General features: G+C 43.1%; 1 protein-coding gene across 4 annotated transcripts in view; it reads right to left on the bottom strand.

Moving 5' to 3' along the window:
- The window catches only part of FYN (FYN proto-oncogene, Src family tyrosine kinase), a 292,152-nt gene that overhangs the window by 70,179 nt on the left and 196,029 nt on the right, over positions 1-25,944 (bottom strand). For 3 of the 4 annotated variants that reach the window (XM_073575992.1, XM_073575991.1, XM_073575993.1), the window contains 5 exons: positions 22,531-22,629; positions 19,185-19,288; positions 17,251-17,400; positions 7,148-7,312; positions 2,391-2,570 (listed from right to left, as the gene is read on the bottom strand). In XM_073575992.1, coding sequence (XP_073432093.1) covers positions 2,391-2,570; positions 7,148-7,312; positions 17,251-17,400; positions 19,185-19,288; positions 22,531-22,629 — 698 coding nt within the window. Of the gene's footprint in view, positions 1-2,390; positions 2,571-6,781; positions 6,938-7,147; positions 7,313-17,250; positions 17,401-19,184; positions 19,289-22,530; positions 22,630-25,944 lie in introns of all 4 variants that reach the window. The other variant, XM_073575994.1, reaches the window with a different exon arrangement.

Genomic DNA, 25,944 nt, shown 5'->3' with positions numbered 1-25,944 from the left:
AAAATGGGGTCATTTGTGGGGAGTTTGCACTGTTTTGGTACATCAGGGGCTCTGCAAATGTAACATGACGCCCACAGACCATTCCATCAAGTCTTCATTTCAAAGCGTCACTACTTCCCTTCCGAGCCCCAACGTGTGCCCAAACAGTGGTCCCCCCCCACTTATGGGGTACCAGCTTACTCAGGACACACTGGACAACAACTTTTGGGGTCCAATTTATCCTGTTACCTTTGTGAAAATAAAAAATAGGCTAAAAATTTATTTTTTGAGGGAAAAAAATATTTTTAACGGCTCTGCGTTATAAACTTCTGTGTAGCACCTGGGGGTTCAAAGTGCTCACTATGCATCTAGATAAGTTCCTTAGGGGGTCTAGTTTCCAAAATGGGGTCATTTGTGGGGGAGCTCCAAAGTTTACGCACACAGGGGCTCTGCAAACACGACATGGTGTCCGCTAACAATTGGAGCTAATTTTCCATTCAAAAAGTCAAATGACGCTCCTTCACTTACGGACCCTGTCGTGCGCCCAAACAGTGGTTTATGACGACATATGAAGTATCGATGTATTCAGGAGAAATTGCCCAACAAATTTTAGGATCCATTTTATCCTGTTGCCCATGTGAAAATGAAAAAACTGAGGCTAAATAAAATTTTTGTGAAAAAAAAAGTACTTTTTTTTTTACAGATCAATTTGTGAAGCACCTGGGGGTTCAAAGTGCATACTATGCATCTAGATAAGTTCCTTGGAGGGTCTAGTTTCCAAAATGGGGTCACTTGTGGGGGAGCTCCAATGTTTAGGCACACAGCAACTCTCCAAACGCGACATGGCAACCGCTAAATATTCCAGCATATTTTACATTCAAAAAGTAAAATGGCGCTCCTTGCCTTCTGAGCCCTGCCGTGCGCCCAAATAGTGGTTTATGACCACATATGAGGTATCGGTGTACTCAGGTGAAATTGCCCAACAAATTTTAGGATACATTTTATCCTGTTACCCATGTGAAAATGAAAAAACTGATGCTAAAAGAAAATTTTGGTTGGAAAAATTAAAATGTCCATTTTTTCATTCCATGTTGCTTTAGTTCCTGTGAAGCACCTGAAGGGTTAATAATCTTCTTGAATGTAGTTTTGAGTAGCTTGAGGGGTGCAGTTTTTAGAATGGTGACACTTTTGGGTATTTTCTGCCATATAGACCCCTCAAAGTGACCTCAAATGTGAGGTGGTCCCTAAAAAAAATGGTTTTGTAAATTATGTTGTAAAAATGAGAAATTGCTGGTCTGGTCAACTTTTAACCCTTATAACTTCCTAACGAAAAAAAATGTTGTTTCCAAAATTGTGCTGATGTAAAGTAGACATGTGGGAAATGTTATTTATTAACTATTTTGTGTCACATAACTCTCTGGTTTAACAGAATAAAAATTCAAAACTTGAAAATTGCAAAATTTTCGCCAAATTTCCATTTTTTTCACAAATAAACACAAAAATTATCGACCTAAATTTACCACTATCATGAAGCCCAATATGTCACGAAAAAACAGTCTCGGAATCGCTAGGATGCATTGAAGCGTTCCTGAGTTATTACCTCATAAAGGGACATTGGTCAGAATTGCAAAAAATGGCCAGGTCATTAAGGTCAAAATAAGCTGGGTCATGAAGGGGTTAAGGGGGAGGGACATCTTTCAGACTGCCAGATTCATTTTTAAGAAAAAAATTTGCACAAAATTGTGGCGTAAATAGGAAGTGCAGATTAAATTTTCTGGCACATGAATACGTAAAAGATGAGCAAAAAGATTTAGGGGCATTATACTTCACCAATCTTTGTACACCCCTAAAAAAATGGATGTAAAGTATCTGAGATAGAGCATCTTATGGAAACTTGAATATCCTATTACACATTTTGGCTGGCAAAATGTATTTTAGAGAAGAAAAACTTTACTAGGTGCTCTTTGAACTACAGTGTACGGCACACTAAATAAGGAGTATTACAGGTCTTATCTTCTCGCTATGAATGCAGTAGTTGCTTAAGGTTGGCCTTTTTACATATCTCAGTTTGGAAAAGGGCTGAAGACAGCTGTCATAGTTTTCCCAGAAGATAGCTGTCAGTTTATCATGTCTAGCGTTGGAATCGGGAAAGCTAGCATTCTTTTAGCCATAGGAACAACACTATTTCTTATCAAACCTCACCATTATGCTAGGTTCAATGCAGGCAGTTTGGTGCTTTGATTTATTTTTTGGTTTTAAAAAATGACAGAAAACACCCCAGAAAAAATAAAGAATTCACTGCCGTTTTCCTGAGTTCTTAGGCGTTTATAAGTTCCGTAACATTTGTGTATATGTACATTACTATTGACAGACATACATGAACATAGAGACACTTGGGAAGAAGTCCTGACCTTTGCTCATGTACTCAGTGACAATGTAGATAGGTTCCTCTGACACCACTGCATAGAGCTGCACCAGCTTATCATGTTTCAGCTTCTTCATGATTTGGGCCTCTTCTAGGAAAGACTCCGGAGACATGGTACCTGGCTTCAGAGTCTTTATTGCCACCTTGGTGTTTCCATTCCATGTACCTGCATGCAGTAATATGCAACAAATGACTGTACGATCAAATTTGTCAGACAGCAAAGCTTGTGACATAAATATATGGACCTATTGATGTACACTGATATACATGCATAGAGCTCTAACATTAGCATCTGGACGCATTGTCTTTCAATAGAACTACGTGACATATTCCTCATTAGTTAGCCTGCACTGTAACACAGATGTGCAATTAAAATTGGATTTGCTATGAGAAGACTACCACCAAAAAACCAAAAAGGAGTCATTTTTTGCAGTGTTTCCTTGGCATAAATAAGCTCCATTAATGAAGTCATTTTTCCATTCTCAGGAATAGACAACAAAAGATGCTGGCAATTATCACTAGGGGTTTATAATATTAACAGAGAGTAAGCATCAGCAACCCTTTTTCCTCTGGATAATGATACTAACCCTCTTTCAGATCCACAAGATTGCTGATATTAACCATATTATCAGTCGCTTTATTCATTTTCTGATGTTTTGAATCACTTTGGAATGTGTTGGAACATTGCCCAGATCCCAAAGTGCTCTAAAGCTACAAAGCTTAAAGAGGTTTCCACTACTTTATCACTGATAACCTATCCATATCGGTCGGGGTCTGACACCCAGCACACCCGCTGATCAGCTGTCACTGATAGTGGTGGCCGCCAGTCGGAAATGCTCAACTGCGGAGCTTCTCCTGCTTCTGATAGTGGCCGTGGCTGGGTACTGCACATCTGCCTCCTATTCAAATCCATAGGAGGTGGATATGCAGTACCCGGCCGTGACCACTATCAGAAGACAGAGCAGCTCCGCGCTAGAACATTTCCGACTGGCGGCCACCGCTATCAGTGACAGCTGATCGGCAGGAATTCTGGGTGTTGGACCCTGACTGATGAGACATTTATGACTTATCCTAAGGATAGGTTATTAGTGATAAAGTAGTGGACAACCTCTTGAATGGGAGCGCTGGCATAAATCAAATGTTGCATCACCAACTTTTTTCAAAATGTTCACCTTGTCTAATCAGAGCTTGTGTATATACAACAGTTTCCAATAGATCACTAAAGGAAATCACAGGCAACAATTCTACAAGTATGTCTATGGTGATTAGTAACAAAATAGACACCACAGTAGGAAAATAATACAATATTATATCAATCTTCATATAATGACAATAATGAAATCAAATAATGTACATATTAAATTATTCCTTGTATGTCATAGATTTGAATGGAAACCATTCAGTACTGTAATAGAAACAAACCACTATGTATGGACAATCAAAAATATAAAGACAATGGGACTGGAATATATATTTTAAAAATTTTTTTTTATTCTTTAATGAGTTCAATTCAGGCAATCATAAAAATAGTGTAAAAGCAAGTGCCAATGGCAAACCAAAAAAATTATACAATCACAATATACATATATATGATCATTCATACGGACTGTCTAATAAAATGTATCGCAATATAATATAATATATCTCCATGTCACACACAGATATCAATAAAGGATTAAGTGTATAAAATATAAACAATATATAAGCTAGAAAATATATCAAATTACCACATACCACAGCAGAATAATTCTATCCACAATTGGGTTATAAACTAGTATATAAATCCATATTAGTAATATGCCATAGTAGTGAATAGACCTGTAACACAGTGTGTGACCATATCATGATACTCAAACTATGTGAGACAATGTAAATATAACATACCCGTAGTGTGGAGACAGCCTCAAGGTATTGCCCGGCACTCCCCGACGCGCGTTTCGGAACCTGCGTCCTTCGTCAGGGGGGTGTGACGAAGGACGCAGGTTCCGAAACGCGCGTCGGGGAGTGCCGGGCAATACCTTGAGGCTGTCTCCACACTACGGGTATGTTATATTTACATTGGCTCACATAGTTTGAGTATCATGATATGGTCACACACTGTGTTACAGTTCTATTCACTACTATGGCATATTACTAATATGGATTTATATACTAGTTTATAACCCAATTGTGGATAGAATTATTCTGCTGTGGTATGTGGTAATTTGATATATTTTCTAGCTTATATATTGTTTATATTTTATACACTTAATCCTTTATTGATATCTGTGTGTGACATGGAGATATATTATATTATATTGCGATACATTTTATTAGACAGTCCGTATGAATGATCATATATATGTATATTGTGATTGTATAATTTTTTTGGTTTGCCATTGGCACTTGCTTTTACACTATTTTTATGATTGCCTGAATTGAACTCATTAAAGAACAAAAATTTTTTTTTAAAATATATATTCCAGTCCCATTGTCTTTATATTTTTGATTGTCCATACATAGTGGTTTGTTTCTATTAAAGTATGTCTATGGCAAAAATCAGAGCATCTAAAGATCTAAACTAAAGAAGTGGAGAGTTACAACCATACTAAAGCAACTGAAAAATGCTCCAGAATCTTCATATTGCAATTATGTCTATGTCCAGATGGTAATGCAGCATATTTAAACTTACAGCAGCCTACATGCATGCAATTATATACATGCAAATTCACACAGCAATTATTGTTAGTATTAGGGTAAATTCACATGAAGCATATGCTGTTACAGAAATGTCTGTGAATCGATCATGTGAATAAGTTTGCTTTGATGACGAGAACAAGAATTTCTGCAAATTTTATTTAGATGAATGGGATAGTTTCATACATTTCTGCACAAAATATGCTGTGTGTGAATCCAACCTTAAAAACATGGAATATTTATCAAGAGACTTGAGTTCATTAAAGCGAACCTGTCAGCAGGATTGTGCACAGTAACCTACAGACATTGTCAGGTCGGTGCTGTTATACCAATTACCGTATTTTCCGCTTTGTAAGACGCACTTTTTTTCCCCCAAATCTGGGGCCGAAATAGGGGTGCGTCTTACAATGCGGATATAACTTATCTGTGCGGGTGTCCGGTGCTTGCCGCCGCCACGCTCTGTCCCCCGATGCTTGCCGCCGCGCTCTGTCCGTCCTGTGTAAGGGGACTCTGCCGTTCCATCCTCATTTTCTTGTCTGCGCGGTGGATTGCTTCCTGGAAAATGGCCGCCGCGCAAGCGCAGATGGAGATCTCGGCACTGAAATCTCGGGAGATGAGATTTCAGCGCTGAAATCTCATCTCCTGAGATTTGTAAATGATACCTGTGGTGATGAAATCAGTCTTGTGGTTGTTGTTTAATCTTTATTTTCAGTTTTCAGTTAATGAGATTCTCGTGCCTCAGGGCGGCCTGTGAGGGGTCTTTATGTGGTGTTTGGACGATCGCTGTTTCGCTCTGCAACATTGGACCTGTAGAAGTGCAAGTTGCCATCGTCCAGCTTTTAACTCTCCCGCACACCTCCTGTCCACCGCTCCTCCTGATGTCCTTGTCTAAATAAAGGATTATGATTTCTGAAGCTTTCGATGAGTGACAACTTTCTTTGTTCAAATTCACAGATTAAACAACAACCACAGGACGGATTTCATCACCAGGTATCATTTTAATCAGTATAATGGCGCCGACCTGACACTGTCTGTAGGTTACTGTGCACAATCCTGCTGACAGGTTCCCTTTAAGGCTGAAACGATTATTCGCAGTCACTCTGTGGAGTTATAATGCACAATTCATGCACAAGAGCACAATACTTGTAATGTTGCACAGTTTCTCATGTACAGCACCATGGAATAAGAGGTGCTTTAAAAATAAATAATAATAATACTGAAGGTTTATTCCATAGAAATCCACATTTTTGTTAATATGTAAACTAGCTGTCCAGATCTGTGGCTGGAAACAGATCTCCCTGAGAATACGTTGTTGCATTTAAATGAGTATTTGCTTGGTAGCTATTAATGTTTAATTACCTTCTCTTCATTTTGTAAAAATCGGGATAGTCGCATTAATACAAAAGTGCCCATACACATTAGACAAAATCTACCAACGATCTAATTTGCATAGGGACCAATCAGCTCCCCCCGAGATGGGTAGGAGCAAAGAAGGATGTGATATGCTAGATGCTACAATGAGGGGTCTGTCTGGCTTATTTCCTAATCACCCCCGAAATAAACATGTCTGCTAGACTGAGCCAAACGTGCAAGTATATAGGCAAGCATACGAGGATTTTAAGAAAACCTTGTAGAGGTACCATTTTTTAAATTTTGCTTGAAAGGTAATATCCCCTAAATAAAGCAATTGGTGCACCTTACCATACCAAACTTCAGCGAAACAGCCCTGACCGAGCTTCTGCTGCAGAAGTATTGTGCTCCGTGACACTTCCCATGCATCCTTAGCCAATCCAACAGTTTGTGGGACATAATTCGGTGCAATCAATGTTAAATTATAACACAAACCATCAGCTTTTTCTACAGAAAAGGAAATTAATGAAAACAATTAAACCTAGAGCATGCGGTAAGAAAGATGGAAGGTGCTGTATACCAATTTATCTTGACAGGCAATAGATATAGACTTAACAAAACTGCACTTTAAAAAGTTCCCCTTTTGCTTCACTTTCCATCTTTCCTGTTGCTCCACACAGGAGCGAGTCACTTGAAGTAAAGATTTTGACAGCGTACCCATCCATACTTCCCCAAACTGCCCATTGCCCAGCCTCTTGATCAGCTGGAGGGATTCTCTTGGGATTTCCCAGACATCTTTGGTTTTGACAGACAGGTCAGTAAGCCTTGGCATTCCTTTATGGCAGGGTACTACCAAGCGGCAACACAGACCAGCAGCTCTCTCTGAGAGGCATGAAACAAGAAGAAGGCAGAGGAAAGAAACAACATGACACACAGAACTGAAGCAAGACATGATATCTCAAGAAAGAAATATATGACATAAGGTGACAGCCGAAAGCAAAAGGGCAAATTTACAAGGATCCACATAAGGTTACATTCACACTATCATTATTTGGTCAGTATTTTACCTCAGTATTTGTAAGCCAAAGCCAGGAGGGGGTGATAAATACAGAAGTGGTGACGTGTTAATATTACACTTTTCCTCTGACTATTCCGCTCCTGGTTTTGGCTTACAGATACTGAGGTAAAATACTGACCAAATACTGAACGTGTGACCATAGCTTAATTAACATTATAATTAATTGATACTCACACTTGTGTGATTCTCGGTAAGATGGGATAAGATTGACGATTTGTGAAATTTCAATATACAAGTTGCGAATCCTTGGTACATGATCAAGAATGTGATGATCTACCAAAACTCTCTCCTCTCCACTCTTGCTTGAATACAGTTGCCAGGATCACATTTTGTCTGACCACTGGACCGATCCCTCCAACCTATGCCAGTGTCTGCAATGGTTGTCTAAGGCCTGTTTCACACTTCCGTTTGTCACCATCAGTCAAAATCCGCCGGTTTGCAGAAAAACGGATCCGCCATTTTTCTTGGCGGATCCGTTTTTTTCCCCATTGACTTTCATTATCGGTGGATTTTGTCTGACGATCGTCCGTTGCATCCGTATATTTGTGCAGATCTGCCAAAATTTTGGCGTCCGCCGAGATCACCGAACGGACAATGCAACGTTTTTTTGGTGTCCGGATCCGCATTTTGGACTTTTGCTACATGTTTAACCCTGAATCCAGTCTCGCTGCTGGCTGGATTCTCTCTCTCTCCTCCACTCACCGCGACATCGCCCGAGATCTCGCATCTTCTGCCTGCTACCGCCACATCGCCCGAGATCTCGCCTCCTCTGCCCGCTACCGTGACATCGCCCGAGATCTCGCCTCCTCTGCCCGCTACTGCGACATCGCCCGAGATCTCGCCTCCTCTGCCGGCTACCGCTACATTGCCGGTAGTCATTTTTTCTTTTCAGCCGCGGTTCCTTTAAAATTACGAGATCGGCGGATCCTGGCGCACCAACGGTCCGGAGGCTTCCGTTGGTGTTTCATCGCCCACGGATCCGTTATCTGCCATTTTAGCGGCTGCCAACGCACAGGAAAAACATAAGTGTGAAACAGGCCTAAGCATTTTAAAATACATTTTAGACTTACCACACTCACCATAAATCTTTCCACAGCACTTTACATCCTTAACCTTCCCTCATCTGTCTACCACCTTACCCTGGGCTCTTTATTCCCCAAACAATCAAAAATAAAGTTTCTCAATATTCCTGTTGCTGATGACTTTACCCATGCTACACCATCTGTCTGGAATGTGCTATCACAGGCAGATTAGTTCTCATTCATCCACAGTTTTAAGGTTACAATACACATATCTTTTTACGGAGGTCTAACACACTTTATAATCTCTTTTCCATTTACGCCCTCTACATTATGACTCTGAACCTGATCTCTTCATTTAGCAATATTTGCAAGACCAAATCATGTCTGTAGTGTGGCCTGACAGCCCATTGAACATGAGCATCCAGTATTGACTGTTGGCATCAGGGCTGTGGAGTCGGTAAGCCAAACCTGCGACTCAGACTCCGACTCCAACTCCGACTCCACGACTCCGACTCCAACTCCTACATATATTGCTTATATTTAAGTGAAAAATTTATTGTAGTAGAATGTGAACATCAGACATTTAATCACTTTTATGATCCAATAATCAAGATATTTAGACAGAACATAATATATATTTATTGGAATACAACTTTAGAACACAAAAAAACTGTAATAAATTGTAAATATGTAATACACTATGTAATATCGATTACATATATATATATATATATATATATATATATATATATATATATATATATATATATTGTAGCAGGGCTAAGGGTCGTGTAATCGATGGGAGATATGTGCCTCATAAATGGCTTGTCTCTATAATGTAAGGCATAAGTAAAGCGTACCAGATATTATTGTTGTTGTTTGAAGGACCTGTGGTGAGGTCACAGTCAGGTGACCAGTCAGCTGCTGGGTTCGTGGGTGTGTCTACAGCCTTATAATGTGGCCTGCTCCTGAACCAGAGGGCTGTGTGTGGGGAGGACTAAGCCTCCCATGTGTGCTGAGACTCCTGCTCTGAGTCTACAACCACGGACATTTTGTGTTATTTTGCCTGAGCTAAAGGTTACTTTTTGGTGTTACGCTGCCTTGTGCGTTTATGACGTGAATAAGCCGCAGGCACTGTTGAAGAACCTGTCTCATATTTGTCTCCCGCTGCACCTAAGCGAGTCACATCCCCACAATTGGTGGTACACGTGCGGGCAGCGGTCCCAGCAGAGACTTGAGACAGTTGCTGCATGTCCTGGGTGAAGTTTGCAGCGGGGCAACAAGCACTGCCTGGAATCATGGAGGACCTGCTGAAACACCTGGTCCAGTCCCAGGCTCTGCAGCAGGAAATCAACAAGCTGTTGTTACAGCAGATCCAGCAAAGCCAGCAAGAGCAGCGGCAGCAGTTCCAGCAGAGCCAGCAGGAACAACAGCAGCAGATGCAGCCACTGGCAACCGCCATCCAGGAGGGCAGGACGAGCGCCCCAACCCCAGGTCGGGCTGATGCCACCGACGTCGAGAAGGCGGTAAGACGCGCGTTACAAAAAATGACCCCTGAGGATGATGTTGAGGCCTTCCTGACGGTGTTTGAAAGGGTGGCTGAGAGGGAAAAACTTCAGCCAGAGCGGTGGGCGGAGGTACTGGCCCCATACCTAACGGGGGAGCCCCAGAAGGCGTACTTTGACCTGACGGTACAAGATGCCAGAGAGTATCCCAAATTAAAATCGGAAATTCTCGCACGCTTGGGGGTAACAATGACTACCAGGGCACAGAGAGTTCATCGTTGGGCCTATCACCGGGACAAACCCCCGCGCTCCCAAATGTTTGACCTGTTGCACCTGGTCCAGAAATGGCTGCAGCCAGAGTCGGCTTCCCCTGCACAGATGGTAGAGCGAGTTGTGATGGATTGGCTTGTGCATTCCCTGCCGAGACCTCTACAAACTTGGGTTGCCCAGGGTGATCCCCAAAATGCTGATGAACTGGTTGGGCTGGTCGAGAGATACCAGGGGATGGAAGGTTCCTTGGGGAAGCAGCCCATTCCGTATTGGGGGTCCCAGCAGGGGGCGGAGTCACAAAAAGGGGTGGTGCGTCCAAGGTCAAAAGGGGCGGGGGAGGCGGTGCCCAAGGTCCCCTCGGGTGTTATTTGCTGGAAGTGTCATGGGCCAGGACATATAGCGGCCCGTTGTCCCCAGACCACCGAGCAGATGGACTGCAGCATGGGACGCCGTAGTTCATACTACGCATATCCAGCTTGCAGTGTGAACTCGCTACCTAACAAGGGGCCACAAGCGTGTCCCGTGAAGGTGAACGGTCGAGCAGTAATGGCGCTTCTGGACTCCGGGAGCTTGGTGACCCTTGTGAGGGCCAGTTTTCCTCTAAACATACTCCCGGGTAAAAAGATTGGTGTTCGGTGCATACATGGCGATGCCAAGGACTACCCTATGGCTAGGGTGAAGATTGAAATGGCACCGAGTCGCATGAAGTTGGCGTTGTTCGAGACTTGTTGCATCCCATAATTATTGGCCGGGATTTCTGTCTGTTTTGGGATCTGTGGGGGATGGGTTCTGAGTGTGCTAGCAAGAGCAGGGAACCAATCCACCCCACTGAGGTAGCGCCACCACCAGACGCAGACGAGTTTCCTTTATGTGTCCTTGTGGGGGATGAAGAGGAAGGGTCCCCTGTACATGACATCCCGGAGATAGGGGTGGCCTGGGAGAATTTTGGGACTGCCCAACATAGGGACCCCACACTAAGGGAAGCCTTTAACAATGTCACCGTCATTAATGGGGTTGCACAAGAGCCGGGAGCAGACACAAGGTTTCCCCATTTTATGTTGAGTGGGGAATTGTTGTACCGGGTCACGAAAATAAGGGAGGAGGTGGCAGAGCAGTTAATAGTACCATGCCCCTATAGACGAAAAGTGTTGGACATGGCCCATTCACACATCTTGGGGGGACACCTGGGGGTGGAAAAAACCCAGGAACGGATTGTACAGAGGTTCTATTGGCCTGGGTGTCACCGGGAAATAGTAAACTATTGCAGGTCCTGCCCGACATGTCAGTTGACGGCCCCCACATCTCATTTTCGGAACCCTCTTGTGCCACTGCCCATTATTGAAGTGCCATTTGAGAGAATTGCCATGGACTTGGTCGGTCCCTTAGTTAAATCAGCTCGGGGCCATCAGTATATATTAGTCATCCTGGACTATGCCACACGCTATCCTGAGGCCATTCCCCTGAGAAACTCCTCCGCGAAGAGTATAGCCCGTGAGCTGGTCCATGTGTTTTCCCGGACGGGTTTGCCGAAGGAGATCCTGACCGACCAGGGGACACCTTTTATGAGCAAGGTGATGAGAGAATTGTGCAGAGTCTTGCAAATTTCCCAGTTGAGGACTTCAGTGTACCATCCGCAGTCAGATGGCCTTGTTGAGAGGTTTAACAAGACCCTGAAGAGCATGCTGAGAAAAGTCATAGAGGAAGATGGTAGAGACTGGGATTGTCTCTTACCGTATTTGCTATTTTCTATCCGTGAAGTTCCCCAGGCCTCCACGGGGTTCTCCCCCTTCGAGCTTCTGTACGGCCGGCATCCGCGAGGTCTCCTAGATATAGCCAATGAAACCTGGGAAGCCGAAGTCACGCCCCACAGAAGCGTCATTGAGCATGTGGCACTGATGCAGCAGAGGGTTGCGAAGGTGATGCCCATTGTTAAAGAACATCTCCGCCAGGCACAAGAGGCTCAGGCCAGGGTCTACAACCTGTCAGCCAGAGTGAGGCAGTTCAATCCGGGAGACCGAGTTCTCGTGCTAATCCCGACGGTGGAAAGTAAGTTCTTGGCCAAGTGGCAAGGGCCATATGAGGTGGTGGAGAAGCTGGGAGATGTAAACTACAAGATCCACCAACCCGGAAGACGGAAGCCATACCAGGTTTACCATGTTAACCTTATCAAGCCATGGCAAGATAGAGAGCCAGCGGTAACTCCGTGCTTGCTGGGCAACCTAAAAGGGGAGGTTGGAGCCGTTACCATAGCGGAGACTCTATCGAAGGCCCAGAAACAGCAGTGCCGGGAGTTACTCCAGAAAAACAGCGACCTGTTTTCAGAATTGCCGGGGTGCACGAAGGTGGTGGAGCACGAAATTCTGACCGAGCCACATGTGCGGGTGAACGTGAAACCCTATCGTATTCCTGAGGCCCGGCGAGAGGTAATCTCCAAGGAGGTGCAGCGTATGTTGAAGCTCGGGGTCATTGAGGAATCCAAGAGCGGCTGGTCGAGCCCGATTGTCCTGGTCCCAAAACCTGATGGTGAATGGAGGTTCTGCAACGATTACCGAAAGCTGAATGAGGTCTCCAAGTTCGACGCTTATCCCATGCCACGCGTTGATGAGCTCATCGAGAGACTTGGACCGGCCAGGTACATAACCACTTTGGATCTGACAAAGGGATATTGGCAGATTCCCATGGCACAGGAAGCCAAGGAGAAGACGGCATTCTCCACACCAGACGGGTGCTTCCAGTATGTCCGGATGCCGTTTGGCCTACAGGGAGCTCCGGCAACCTTCCAGAGGGCGATGGATAGAATCCTTGCGCCTCATAAGCTATATGCTGCCGCATATCTGGATGATATCGTCATCTTTACCCCAGACTGGGAGACTCACCTGGAAAAGGTCCAAGCAGTGTTTGACGCTCTAAGAGAGGCGGGGTTTACAATAAACCCGAAGAAGTGTGCCTTGGGGAGAGAAGAAGCCAAGTACCTTGGATATGTAGTAGGGCGTGGCGAGATCAAATCCCAAATCAATAAAGTGGAGGCAATTTAAACATGGCCGAGACCTCTGTCAAAGAAGCAAGTTAAAGCCTTCCTGGGGATTGTGGGATATTACAGGAGGTTCATCCCAAACTTCGCCACAATGGCTGCCCCTCTAACTGATCTGCTTAAGGGGACAAAGTCAGTAATGGTCAGCTGGTCCGAAGAAGCAGAGTCAGCCTTCCAAGAAATGAAGGGAGCTCTTTGCAAGCAACCCGTTTTGGTGGCCCCAGACTTTAAACGTGAATTTGTCCTCCAGACAGATGCCTCAGATGTCGGGGTAGGAGCAGTCCTCTCCCAAGAGATACGTGGGGAGGAGCATCCTGTTCTCTACTTGAGTAGGAAGTTGACTTCTTGTGAGAGAAATTACTCAGTTGTAGAGAAGGAGTGTTTGGCCATAAAATGGGCAGTGGACACATTACGGTACTACCTGGTGGGACGGAAGTTTAGGTTAATATCCGACCATGCCCCACTCAGGTGGATGAGGGAAACAAAGGGCAAGAATGCTAGGGTCACCCGCTGGTTCTTAGCCCTACAAGACTTCAGCTTCCATGTAGAGCATAGGGCCGGGAAGCTACATGGGAATGCCGATGCCCTCTCCAGAATCCCTTGCCTGGTAGGTGAAAGTGCCAAGCCCCACGGCTTTAGGCAGAGGGGGGAGGTATGTGGCAGGGCTAAGGGTCGTGTAATCGATGGGAGATATGTGCCTCATAAATGGCTTGTCTCTATAATGTAAGGCATAAGTAAAGCGTACCAGATATTATTATTGTTGTTGTTTGAAGGACCTGTGGTGAGGTCACAGTCAGGTGACCAGTCAGCTGCTAAGTTCGTGGGTGTGGCTACAGCCTTATAATGTGGCCTGCTCCTGAATCAGGGAGCTGTATGTGGGGAGGACTAAGCCTCCCATGTGTGCTGAGACTCCTGCTCTGAGTCTACAACCACGGACATTTTGTGTTATTTTGCCTGAGCTAAAGGCTACTTTTTGGTGTTACGCTGCCTTGTGCGTTTATGACGTGAATAAACCGCAAGCACTGTTGAAGAACCTGTCTCATATTTGTCTCCCGCTGCACCTAAGCGAGTCACATCCCCACAATATATATATACACATTATGTAATAAACTATGTAAGTGGCAAAAAACAGTTTTCAACAAAAACATACTAAATAACATTTGTGCAGTCTATGAACTTGCTCTAAGAAATAGAATTGCCTCCATCAGATCCTTCTTCATAGATGACCTCAAATCTGACCTAATAATTTTAAGGCTAGAAAACAACCTCTCTACACTAACTTGGGTTGGAGGCAAAGCCGTAACCACATGGGCAACATCTCTAACAATTTCCGGGTATAAAGGAATTGCCTCAGTTTTGATGAACGGTTAAATTTTTCTATCTCTTTGAGAGCAAGTGAAACATTTTGCTGAAATATGGTCAATCTGCTTGCTATAGGAGACGGAGTGAAATCTTTTTCCTTGCGGCAACGCTTTGCCTGCTCCATGTCATCCAAATACTTGTCAAAATCAAACTCCTCATCTGATGAGGATGAAGATATGACAGCAGTAGCAATGTCAGGACCCAAGTCCTCTTGCGCCTGGCAGTCCTCCTGTAGGCCACTCATCCTAACTGCTACCTCAGTCAAAGCTTCTTTTCCTTTAGTAAGCTGTTGATCATCAAGCAATATCCGATGACTTGAGTCCACATAAACAGTTGCCAGAAAAAACTTATTTTCCAATAGCTGTGTCTCTCTCCGTTTCATTGAAGCAGAAATGCCATCTGTGATTAAACCTCCTCTTTGGGACCGGCAAAATAGCAAGTTCTCCCACTCCCTTATGAAAATGCCAGGAGTTAAATCCTCAGCTTGTAATTTTTTAGTCACGGTAAATGGGTGAAAAAGCAATTCCTTCAATTCAGCCACCTCTGTCCATTGACCTTCATTTAGGGTTACCTGAGGGTTCGCCATATCTATAAGAAATGGTTTTATTTCAAGTAATCGATCAATTATTAAATAAGTGCTGCCCCACCGAGTGGCATGATCGACAATTGCCCCTTTCCCAGCACGTCTCTTCAAGATGGAATCAATTTTAGGGATTCTGGCGGCAATAACCAATTTCCTCACTTTTCCAATCAGATTTCCAGCATGTCCCTCTTGCAGACTATCTCTTATTGCAGCATGTGCACAACACAGCGCATGTGATGAATAGGAAAGTGTTTTGAAGCAGCTTCAACAAGATCATCTATTTCTACAATATAATTTTGCTGTTCTTCTGTAGTAATATCTGTTTGTTCCTCAGTTACATGAACAGCACTGTGGCCTTCCATCTCAAACATACTGAATCCTAAATGTTCCTCTAGCTGTTGTTCATTACTCTCATTCATCAGCTTAATTGTACTTATCATGTTTGAAGCATTGTCCGTTACAATAGCAAGAACCTGTTCTTTTTTGAGTTCGTAATCTTGCAGAACTTTTTCCACTAAGGCCTGGAGAAACTGGATGCTGTGATGAGCTTTAGTATCTTTTACTGCCAGTGTCTTGGTAACAATTTCTTTGTTGTCACAAATATATCGAACATTGATGGCAAAATAGTTCACTCTGTGACGTATGCAGGCATCCATTTTAAGAAACATGATGCGTCTTTTGAGAGTCTTTTTAAGACCTTTCCTTTGTTTAAGTCTTTGCAATTTTACATTAAAGAATTTAATTTTTAACTGTTACACAATTATTAGACACCACTGTTCACAGATTGGTGAACCTCTGACCATCTTTGCTTCTGAGAGACTCTGCCTCTCTAATATGATCCTTTTATACACAATCCTGTGACTTAGTACAAAATTCACCTCCAGCTATTTTTCATTAGCACCACTTACTTTTCCAGCCTTTTGTTAACCCTGTCTCTAATTTTTTCTGGAAACTCTTCTTTTCTCTGGAGTTTTGTAAGCCTCAAGCATCTTTGATAGTGCTTTCTGGCTGTTTTATGAGCATTTCTTTCAGGGGTTTTTTGCAGTTTTTTTTCCAGCACTTTCTGGACAGTTTTTGAACTTCATTAACCATTGAAACAACACTTTAGCGGAAACACTAGAAAAATTACCAAAAAAAACCCTGATGTGGTGTCTTCCAGACATCATTTTTAGCCATTGACTTGTAGTGGAAAATGCTTGAAGAATGGATATGTCAGTTCTTTTAAAAGCCTGAATCGTGTTAAAAGAAGCTCAAAAGCCTGAAAATAGGAACTACAAGTCGTTTATACATAGAAATGAATAGATCCATTCTTTTAAGCATTTTTAGCATTTTGTTTTTGCAGTGTTTTTCCACATAAATAATGGCAGAAAAAGACTACATATTCAGCATACTGTTCCTTGCTTTTTATGAGTGTGTCCTATAAATCTGTTCGTTGATAAACCTTGAGCAGAAGCCAAGAAGAAAAAGAAGGGTGGGAGAGTGAAAAAATAATGAGAGGTAACATAAATGTGAAACCAGAAGGACATTTAATTTACAAAATTGGCAATATAGAAAAGATAGCGGAACACATTTCCTGCTCTAAAGCTCTGAAATGAGCAGCAAAACAGATTAGCATTATGAAATATCTGCCTCCTGGAAACATCTGGTTCAACACATTAGAGGATTGCAGGACTCAAGAATCCTGACATGACCCAGGGTATCATACAAAGGCTGGTAAAACTATAAAACATATATTATGTTTCCACTGCCCTGGAACAGATTATATCCCTAGCTGAGTGAATGAGTCACCAGCCGACAGAAACGTCATATGCTTCATGGTGAAAGCTGAGAACAGTTTCATGGGAATCACCATAAATATTGGACTAGAAGCATAAAGCTGTCCTACTGGCCTAAAGACCGTAAAAAGACTTACAACCTATAAGTAGTCACAGTTTTATGTATAGTACTGCGGTATTGAGAGCAGTCATACCTGAATAATGATGAACGAGCTGCTGTAGGGTTTCGAATTGGGCTCTTGTTGTTATATAATACCCGCCATTGTCAAGTTTCCGGATCTTATAGTGTTTGACATGATCTCCTTTCATGTCATCCCAGTCACGAATAGACAACGAATAGGCACCTGGAATATTGTTCACAGGGAGAATATTATTTCGTAATCAATGGGTCCTACTAAATATGAGTTCTCACAGTTTAAATTCTGTTAGACACTTTCATGTACAAATTATCGACCCTGTCTACATTTTCCTAACTTTTTGATTTGATGGTAAAGAAATAAAATGTTATAAAAAAAAAACCATAAAAAGAATATTCTGCTTCTGTTTCCAAATGTAACTTGTAGATCTGCACATCCAGTTTTTCGTCCTGATAGTCCCAGGCTACATTACCGATTTACAAACATATGCGATAAAATCCAATCTAGATTTCTTTATCCCAACAATACATAGAATAATAGTAAAAAACAGGGAAATACAAACACAAATAAGTGAATCACATAGAATTATAGATCAATGTAATGTGAACAATGTCAGATGCTATTTCTTTCCATGCGCTTAGCTTTATCTCCCCTATACTGGTTATAGACTGAGTAATGTATAACTTTGGGAATCAGTACTATAGTGTTTATTTTGGTACAGAGTTGTGGATCAGGATTTTTAGTTGGCAAATTGGTGGGTTGAAAAGGAGCATTTATCTGACTGTCCCAAACAGACTAATATCAAAACTTTCGATCTGGCAGACTTGAGCTATCTATACATTTATATATACATGAATTCATCTGAGCAGCAAAAAAAATCATAGTTGGCACGTCTCCCTGCAAAATCAGGATTGGACCCTCATGATCACTTACAACAGTGGCTCTTTTTATTTAAAAAGCACTCCCATGAAGATTTCTTTTTCATGAAATGTGTGAATATATTTATATGGTGTGTAGTGTGAGTGTAATAACAAACTCTCCTATCGCTGCTCTCTCCAGTGTTGTTCTGCTCCGGTTTCTCACTGACGTCAATGGTTTGCAGACTCTCCAGGTCACACTGCGCTCTGCATGACCCGTAAATGGCTTTTACAATGTAAATGTAAGGAACGTCAGAACAAGGCTTTATAAACTTACATTGTAAAAGAGACCTCAAGCTCACACAGAGCATAGAGTGATACAGAGAGACGGAAAAGCGGTGATGTCACTGGAGAAGAGGAGAGGACTGGCGCTGAATCCTGGAGAAAGTGGTGGCAGGTGAGTATATTAATACATACAATACTACATTACAGACACATATCCATACATTTAAAGAAAAAAAATATTAATGGGAGTGCGTCTTTAAACGGAATCTGACATGGAAATCTATTTCACCACTACATGGCGCCACATTTTGCATAAATTCATATTTTATTCATATACAAATGAATATCGCAAGTGCACTGGTGGATATATCAGTTGACCTGAAGACCATGGTTCCTCGGACCTTGCTATTGATGGTGCTGCCGCCTCTGCTTCTTGATTGACACCAGTGCATTGGTGGATATATCAGTTGACCTGAAGACCATGGTTCCTCGGACCTTGCTATTGATGGTGCCGCCGCCTCTGCTTCTTGATTGACACCAGTGCATTGGTGGATATATCAGTTGACCTGAAGACCATGGTTCCTCATAGCTTGTTATTGATGGTGCCGCCTCTGCTACTTGATTGACAGTAGAGAGCAAAAGTGACGTCTTGCTGCAGAGTCTCTCTCTCCACTGTCAATATAGTAGCAGAGAGCGGCGCTGATGAGGAATAGCTAAGAGGAATCAAGGACTATAGGTGCACCAATTAGCCCTCCAGTGCGTTTGCAAAACCATAATTTGCATATGAATATAATAGGAATTTCTGAGCAAATGGTACCAGATGCTAGTTCAGTTTTGATGTACACTCACCTTTGGTGGTTTCACTTTCACGTATCAAATAGGTACCCCTTGGATTTCCAAAGGATAACAATTGTCTCTCGGCATCTTTTCTACCCAGTTTGCCAAAGTACCATCTAGAAAGTGAGAAACGTGAAGGCGTTTAGTATTATTTAGTATTAGTTTCTTCAGTATCTTACACACATCATGAAAGACTATGGGTTTATTCCCACTCTCTTCAGTGTTTCTGTTTATTATGAAGCAATGACACCTCAATTTTCCCCAATATATGGTGCCCATTATACTGTATGAAGTAATATATGGGGCCCATTATTCTGTAGGCAGTAATATATGGGGCCCATTATACTGTATGGAGAATTATATGGGGCCCATTTGCTGTACGAAGTAATATATGGGGTCCATTATACTGTATGGAGCATTATATGGGGCCCATTATACTGTACAAAGTAATATATGGGGCCCATTATACTGTATGGAGAATTATATGGGGCCCATTATACTGTACGAAGTAATATATGGGGCCCATTATGCTGTATAGAGCATTATATGGGGCCCATTATACTGTACGAAGTAATATATGGGGCACATAATACTGTATGGAGCATTATGTGGGGATAGGGGATGACTTTCTGTTTGTTATGGATCTGACCGCTGGGACCCCCATGATCCCGGGTAACATAGCTTTGAAGAGCACCATGTAAATGGAGCTGTGGTCAATCATACACACTGTGGTGCAATTCACATGTGGCTCTTCAAATAACTCCTTAAAGAGAGTGATGAGGGGCCAGCAAAGTATAGCAAAAATTCACTGATCGGGGTGAGGAGTGTTATAGTTTGTGGGCTGGTGGGATTTGTGTGGCAGGGCTGCTTTTTTGTCCCAGTCTGGCCCTATGCCAGGCCTACCATTGCCATTAATGACCCTTGTTCTGGATACTTCTGTGTTGTTCTTCTATGTGCGTGTGATGCCGCTGACATCCTTGTGTTTGGACACCTTTTTTTTCTATTTATCTAAATCAAAATGTCCACTACTGTACTCAGTTTTACAGGATAGATATGAGAATTTACTGTGTGTGTGTGTGTGGGGGGGGGGGCGTCATTTTGCTGTTCGCCTCAGGCAGCAGAGAGGCTAGGTTCACCCCTGCCCGGTAGTGCAATTTAATTACCCCAACCACCGGTCCGCGGCCCAGCACTGGGCCGTTGCAGTGCTCTTGCCGGTCCGCGGACACAAGGGGAGCCGGCGGCTGTGTAGCAGCTGATACTTACCCTGCATAGCGGTCCCTGTCGGCGCGGCGGCTTCATCCAGATTCCAGCGCTGAGCTGTCAAGAGTACCGCTCATTTAAGGCCATGAATATGGACGCCACTCCTCTGCCATAGGCGTTGCGTCCATATTCATGCACCTTAATGAGCGGTAGCACGTGACCGCTCCGCACAGGAAGAAGGTGAAGCGCCGCGAGATGCAGGGAGGGAAGTTCAGCGACATGAGGGTAAGTATGATGGGGGAGCCGAGCGGAGCCATATATACAAGGAAGGGAGAGTGGGAGCGGAGCCATATATGCAAGGGAGGCTGGGAGAGTGGAAGCAGAGCCATATATACAAGGGAGGGAGAGTGGGAGCGGAGCCATATATACAAGGGAGGGAGGGACAGTGGGAGCAGAGCCATATATACAAGGGAGGGAGAGTGGGAGCAGAGCCATATATACAATACAAGGGAGGGACAGTGGGAGCAGAGCCATATATACAAGGGAGGGAGAGTGGAAGCAGAGCCATATATACAAGGGAGGGAGGGTGGGGGCGGAGCCATGCATACAGGATGGGACAGGGGAGCCATGCATACAGGATGGGACAGGGGAGCCATGTATAAAGGATGGGAGGGTGGGAGCAGAGCCATGTATGCAGGATGGGAGAGTAGAAGCAGAGCCATGTATACAGGATGGGAGAATGGGAGCAGAGCCATGTATACAGGATGGGAGAGTGGGAGCAGAGCCATGTATACAGGATGGGAGAGTGGGTGCAGAGAGCTGTATACAGGATGGGAGAGTGGGAACAGAGCCATGTATACAGGATGGGAGAGTGGGAGCAGAGCCATGTATACAGGATGGGACGGTGGGAGCGGAGCCATGTATACAAGGATGGGAGGATGGGAGCAGAGTCATGTATACAGGATGGGAGAGTGGGAGCAGGGCCATGTATACAGGATGGGAGGGTGGGAGCGGAGCCATGTATACAGGATGGGAGCAGAGCCATGTATACAGGATGGGAGAGTGGGAGCAGAGCCATGTATACAAGGATGGGACAGGGGAGCCATGCATACAACAGGGGAAGCCACACAGAGCTGGACAGGACGGGGGGGACCACACATACATTTTCTGATGATTAGAAAATAATCAGCATGTACAGTACTCCAGTACAATTTTTAATAAGTGCTCAATGCTCCATTTCCTTGTAGGTTCCAATCATCATTAGCAGTGACGGTCATCAGTAGCAGTAGCCCAGTGCTCCCACTGAAACAGAGAAACAAGCCAGGTGCTCCCACTCATTCAAAACCTATGGTGAGTTGAGTCACATTATAAATGTTATAATTAAATGATAAGTATGCACTGCTAAACTACAACCGCGTCCATAGCCCAGCCCCCTTATGACCAAAGCCCCGCCCCTGCCACACCTCCATCCCCGCCCTGCCGGGCCATGGAAGAATGGTCTTGCTTGAAGCCGGTCCATTGTGCAAAAAAGGTTGGGGACCACTGATGTAGGGGATCCGGGGCCCCGGCGGAAAAAAAATGTACACTATGATTTCGCAGCCTACGCTGCATTTCTGTGCCTGCTGTGCGGAGCGAAGCACATATTGGGCCCGCCTCCCTGCCTGCAGCCAGTCACAGAGTGTATTGCTTCAGACTAGTTCAGTCCCGCCCCTTCCCTGAGCCCTAGCTGTCTATTAGCTCTCTGCAGAGCTGTCTGCCGCATGGACCTCTGGGAAATGTAGTTCCTGGAGGGGTGTGTCTTTGAGGGGTCCCCGTTTAAAAGTTTGCTATGGGGCCCAATCAGTTCTAGTTACGCCCCTGGTCGCAGGGCACTATTTTTTGGGATGACCCCTTTTACAAACATGGAAGGTTAAAGTCCTATATATGAAAGGGATCTACCCACCAAGATTTATCACCTCTACACAGATGAAAAGAGTGTGATCAGTGGGGCCTGATAGGTGGAACTCCCATGACCATGAAACTGGAGCCCTAGACATTATGTTGGTGATGATACCAGTGGTCGGACAGTCACAGATCAGACATTTTTCACCTATTTTGTGGAAAGAGGATAAATGTTACGAAAGATCAATCTAAAACAAAAAATAATATAAATACATACTCTTCAGCTTGAATGGAGTCAACAGGCGCCACATAGTTACTTGGAATATAACCAGTCCCACCAGTTGTAAGTGAGCGAGCTTCCCACCAATCCCCTTCACTGCAAAGAGACATTTCAACAATGATTAATACGAAAAGGTGTATGAAGAAAGATGTAGATTATGTCTACGTATTAGTAACCAGGCATATGGAAAAATACACAATATTTTTCAAATGATCTCTATAATACAATTGTATTCAGTAGTCTATCCGCTTACTAAATGGAACGTGTCACCATGAAAATGCAGTGCAATCTACATGTTATAGAGCAGGTGGAGCTGAGCAGATTGATATATCGTTTATCAGAAAAGATTCAGTATAACTTGCTTTTTCATCATTTATTTCTCTGCTCTTTCTGGGATTTTCAGTCCAGTGACTGACAGCTTTCTTTGTATAAGAGTACATACAGAGACGGCTGTCAGTCACTGATAGGACCGCCCACTGGACCCACAATGCCAGAATCTTTTCTCACTAAACTATATACCAATTTTCTCAGCTCCCCCTGCTCTATAACATGGTGCCTGCAGACTGGACTTATTTGTCATTGTGATGAGTTCTCTTTAAAGTTACTGACAACTTGAATACTTAGAATAATTTCTCTGTGCACTTTTAGGATCAAACATATCAACATAAAAAGAAATGAAGCAGTAATGTTTCAACTAGTTTCAAATAAAATATTCCTCTCTTTTGTGTAGAAAGCTGCTGTGTGAATTAGTGTCTTTATAGTACAGACATAAAATAAACCCTTTTCTAGAGAATGATTTTTTTGCATCACAAAGTCACAACAGTCGTTTTTCTGATTTTTTTTAAGAGACACAGTTCTCACTGCAGTAGGGAAGGGTTGCACAAAATTGGGGAAAGATCTCTAGATGCACCAAATTTATTAAACATGAAATAACGTCAATGTAGACCTGAATAAACCCCCCCCCCACTTCGGCTATAAATTGCTCTTCTGTGTAGTCTCATCCTGTAGTCATGCTTTTCTCATTTTAAGGCCGGCGTCACACTTAACGTATAAAAATAAGGTCCGTTTTTAACGGACGAAAAACGCAGAAATGTTCCCTGAACAGTGATCCGTATGTCATCTGTTGGCAATGCAAGGATGTCACATCTAAGCATCCGTGTGACATCCATATGGTGAGATTTTCTCGACGGCTTGCAAAATGGACATATAATGGGTCCATAGCCTCAAATATTCATGAAAACAAAGTCTAAATATATATATATATATGTCAGTGAGACATATACAGTATATATATATATATATATATATATATATACCGTAAATATATTTATATTTCATAGAGATCTAGATAGCAGAATAGGTGAAAAATCAATTGCTGGCATCCTTAAAATCATTACAGAACCCGACAGGATGTGAGACATGGTTTACATACAGTAAACCATTGCATATCCGTTATTTTTTTTATATGTCCCTCATTAATAATGTTAGTAGTGTATGTGTGTAAAATTTTTGGAGCTGTAGGTGTTAAATTAAAGGATTAATTCACGGAAAAAACTGGCGTGGGCTCCTGCCCAATTTTCTCCGTCAGAGAGGGCAAGCCAGTGACTGAGGGCAGATAATAATAGCCAAGAAAGGGACCATTGTTTTTGGGCTCCCCCTGCCTAAAAAAAATCTGCCTCCAGCCACTCCAGAAAAGGCACAGCTGTAAGATGCGCCAATTCTGGCACTTACCCGCTCTCTTCCCATTGTCCTGTAGCGGGTGGCACATGGGGTAATAAGGGGTTAATGTTACCTTGCAATTATAAGGTGACATTAAGCCTAACATTATTAGTAAGGAACATATAAAAAAAATTACGGATATGCAATGGTTTACTGTATGTAAACCATGTCTCATATCCTGTCAGGTTCTGTAATGATTTTACAGATACCGACAATTGAATTTCACCTATTCTGCTATCTATATCTCTATGAAATATAAATATATATTTATGTGTCAATGACATTTATATATACCGATACTATGTGTATCATGTATTCTATCTATTCTATTTTAACATGTCAGTGTGATTTTACAGTATAGCGCACTGAATTGCCGGCTTTTCTAAAGGACGCCGTTGCGTATTTCTTACGGCCAAGAAAAAAAAAGGATGATGGGAGCTGCCCCATAGATTAACATTGGTCCGAGTGCTATGCGATTTTTTCTAGAATAGCACTCGTCCGTATTTCTGTCTAGTGTGACTCCGGCCTAATACACGCCTCTTCTTGTTAACCTACTAACTGTAGTTACAGAAATATTTCAGATATTTAAAATGTCCTGAGAGTACCTAAAAAGATGTAAATTAAAGATTTAAGGACTTTGTGACCAGTAGTCCGAAGCAGCAATCTCAAATCATAAAATAATGAAAGCAGCTGTATGGATCAAGGATCATGAAATTAATGGGTATTCTATTTTTCAAGGCATGTTTTCAGCAGCAGAGCTGTCTGTGCTGAAATAATGTAACTATATGGAGAGTATCTTTTTATGAAAGGGAGAAGTGACACTTACAGGGAACCTGTCACATCACAGAAACGCTATTAACCTGCAGATTTAGTGGTTAATCTGCAGGCAAATAACGTTCCAAAGCTGTCTGTCTGCTGCACTGAGAGTCCGGCTGCTGGACTGAAAGGAACTTTACTCTTCCCAGCAGCCTCCGACTTTCAGTCATGTAGGCATAGTCGGGGTGGCGTCAGTCACCTCTCAGCACATAATGAGCGGCGGATGAAACCACGCCTCGGCATTGACTGACAAGAAGCTCGGCAGTGCATCATTTCACAATCGGCTGTCAATGAGTGTTGAGGGGTGGTAACTGTTGCCATTCACTATGTACTGAACGGTGAGTCACGCCGGCTGCTCCTCCATGACTTAAAGCTGGAGCCTGCCGGGAGAAATGAAGTTCACTTCCTCCATGTAACCAGACTTTCAGTACCATGGCTGGACAGCTTTGGAATGCTATTAACCTGCATAATAACCCCATATCTGCAGGTTAATAGTGTTTAGGGATGTGACAAGTTCCCTTTAAATGAAAAAAACTTAACTATTTATATTCATTTAGTGGATTTAGTCCCTATAAAAATCATACTGGCTGTAGATTTTAGTAAATTTCTTCTAAAGAAAAACAGCTTTATTAGACATGTAAATTAGGGGGCTTTGGTGCATCCTTACCATCCTCCACCCCTCCCCCAATGGTGCATAACAGTACTTGCTTTGGAGCACTGCCTGATCTAAGTTGCCAGACCTGAACATACTGACTCTGCAGGGCTCAGGAGCACAAACAGTGCCAGTGCTTGCAAGTGTCTTCTCATCACTCTCATGGGTATAGCGGCCGCTCGCTGTACACAGGATCACAAAGTAGAAGTTGGCCGATGCTGACA

This window comes from Dendrobates tinctorius, unplaced genomic scaffold (genome assembly GCF_039654945.1).
Source record: "Dendrobates tinctorius isolate UK_male_01 unplaced genomic scaffold, ASM3965494v1 ptg000046l, whole genome shotgun sequence".
NCBI lineage: Eukaryota > Metazoa > Chordata > Amphibia > Anura > Dendrobatidae > Dendrobates > Dendrobates tinctorius.
The sequence above is the reverse complement of the archived record's forward strand: the minus strand, read 5'-3'. Positions and strand labels throughout refer to the sequence as shown.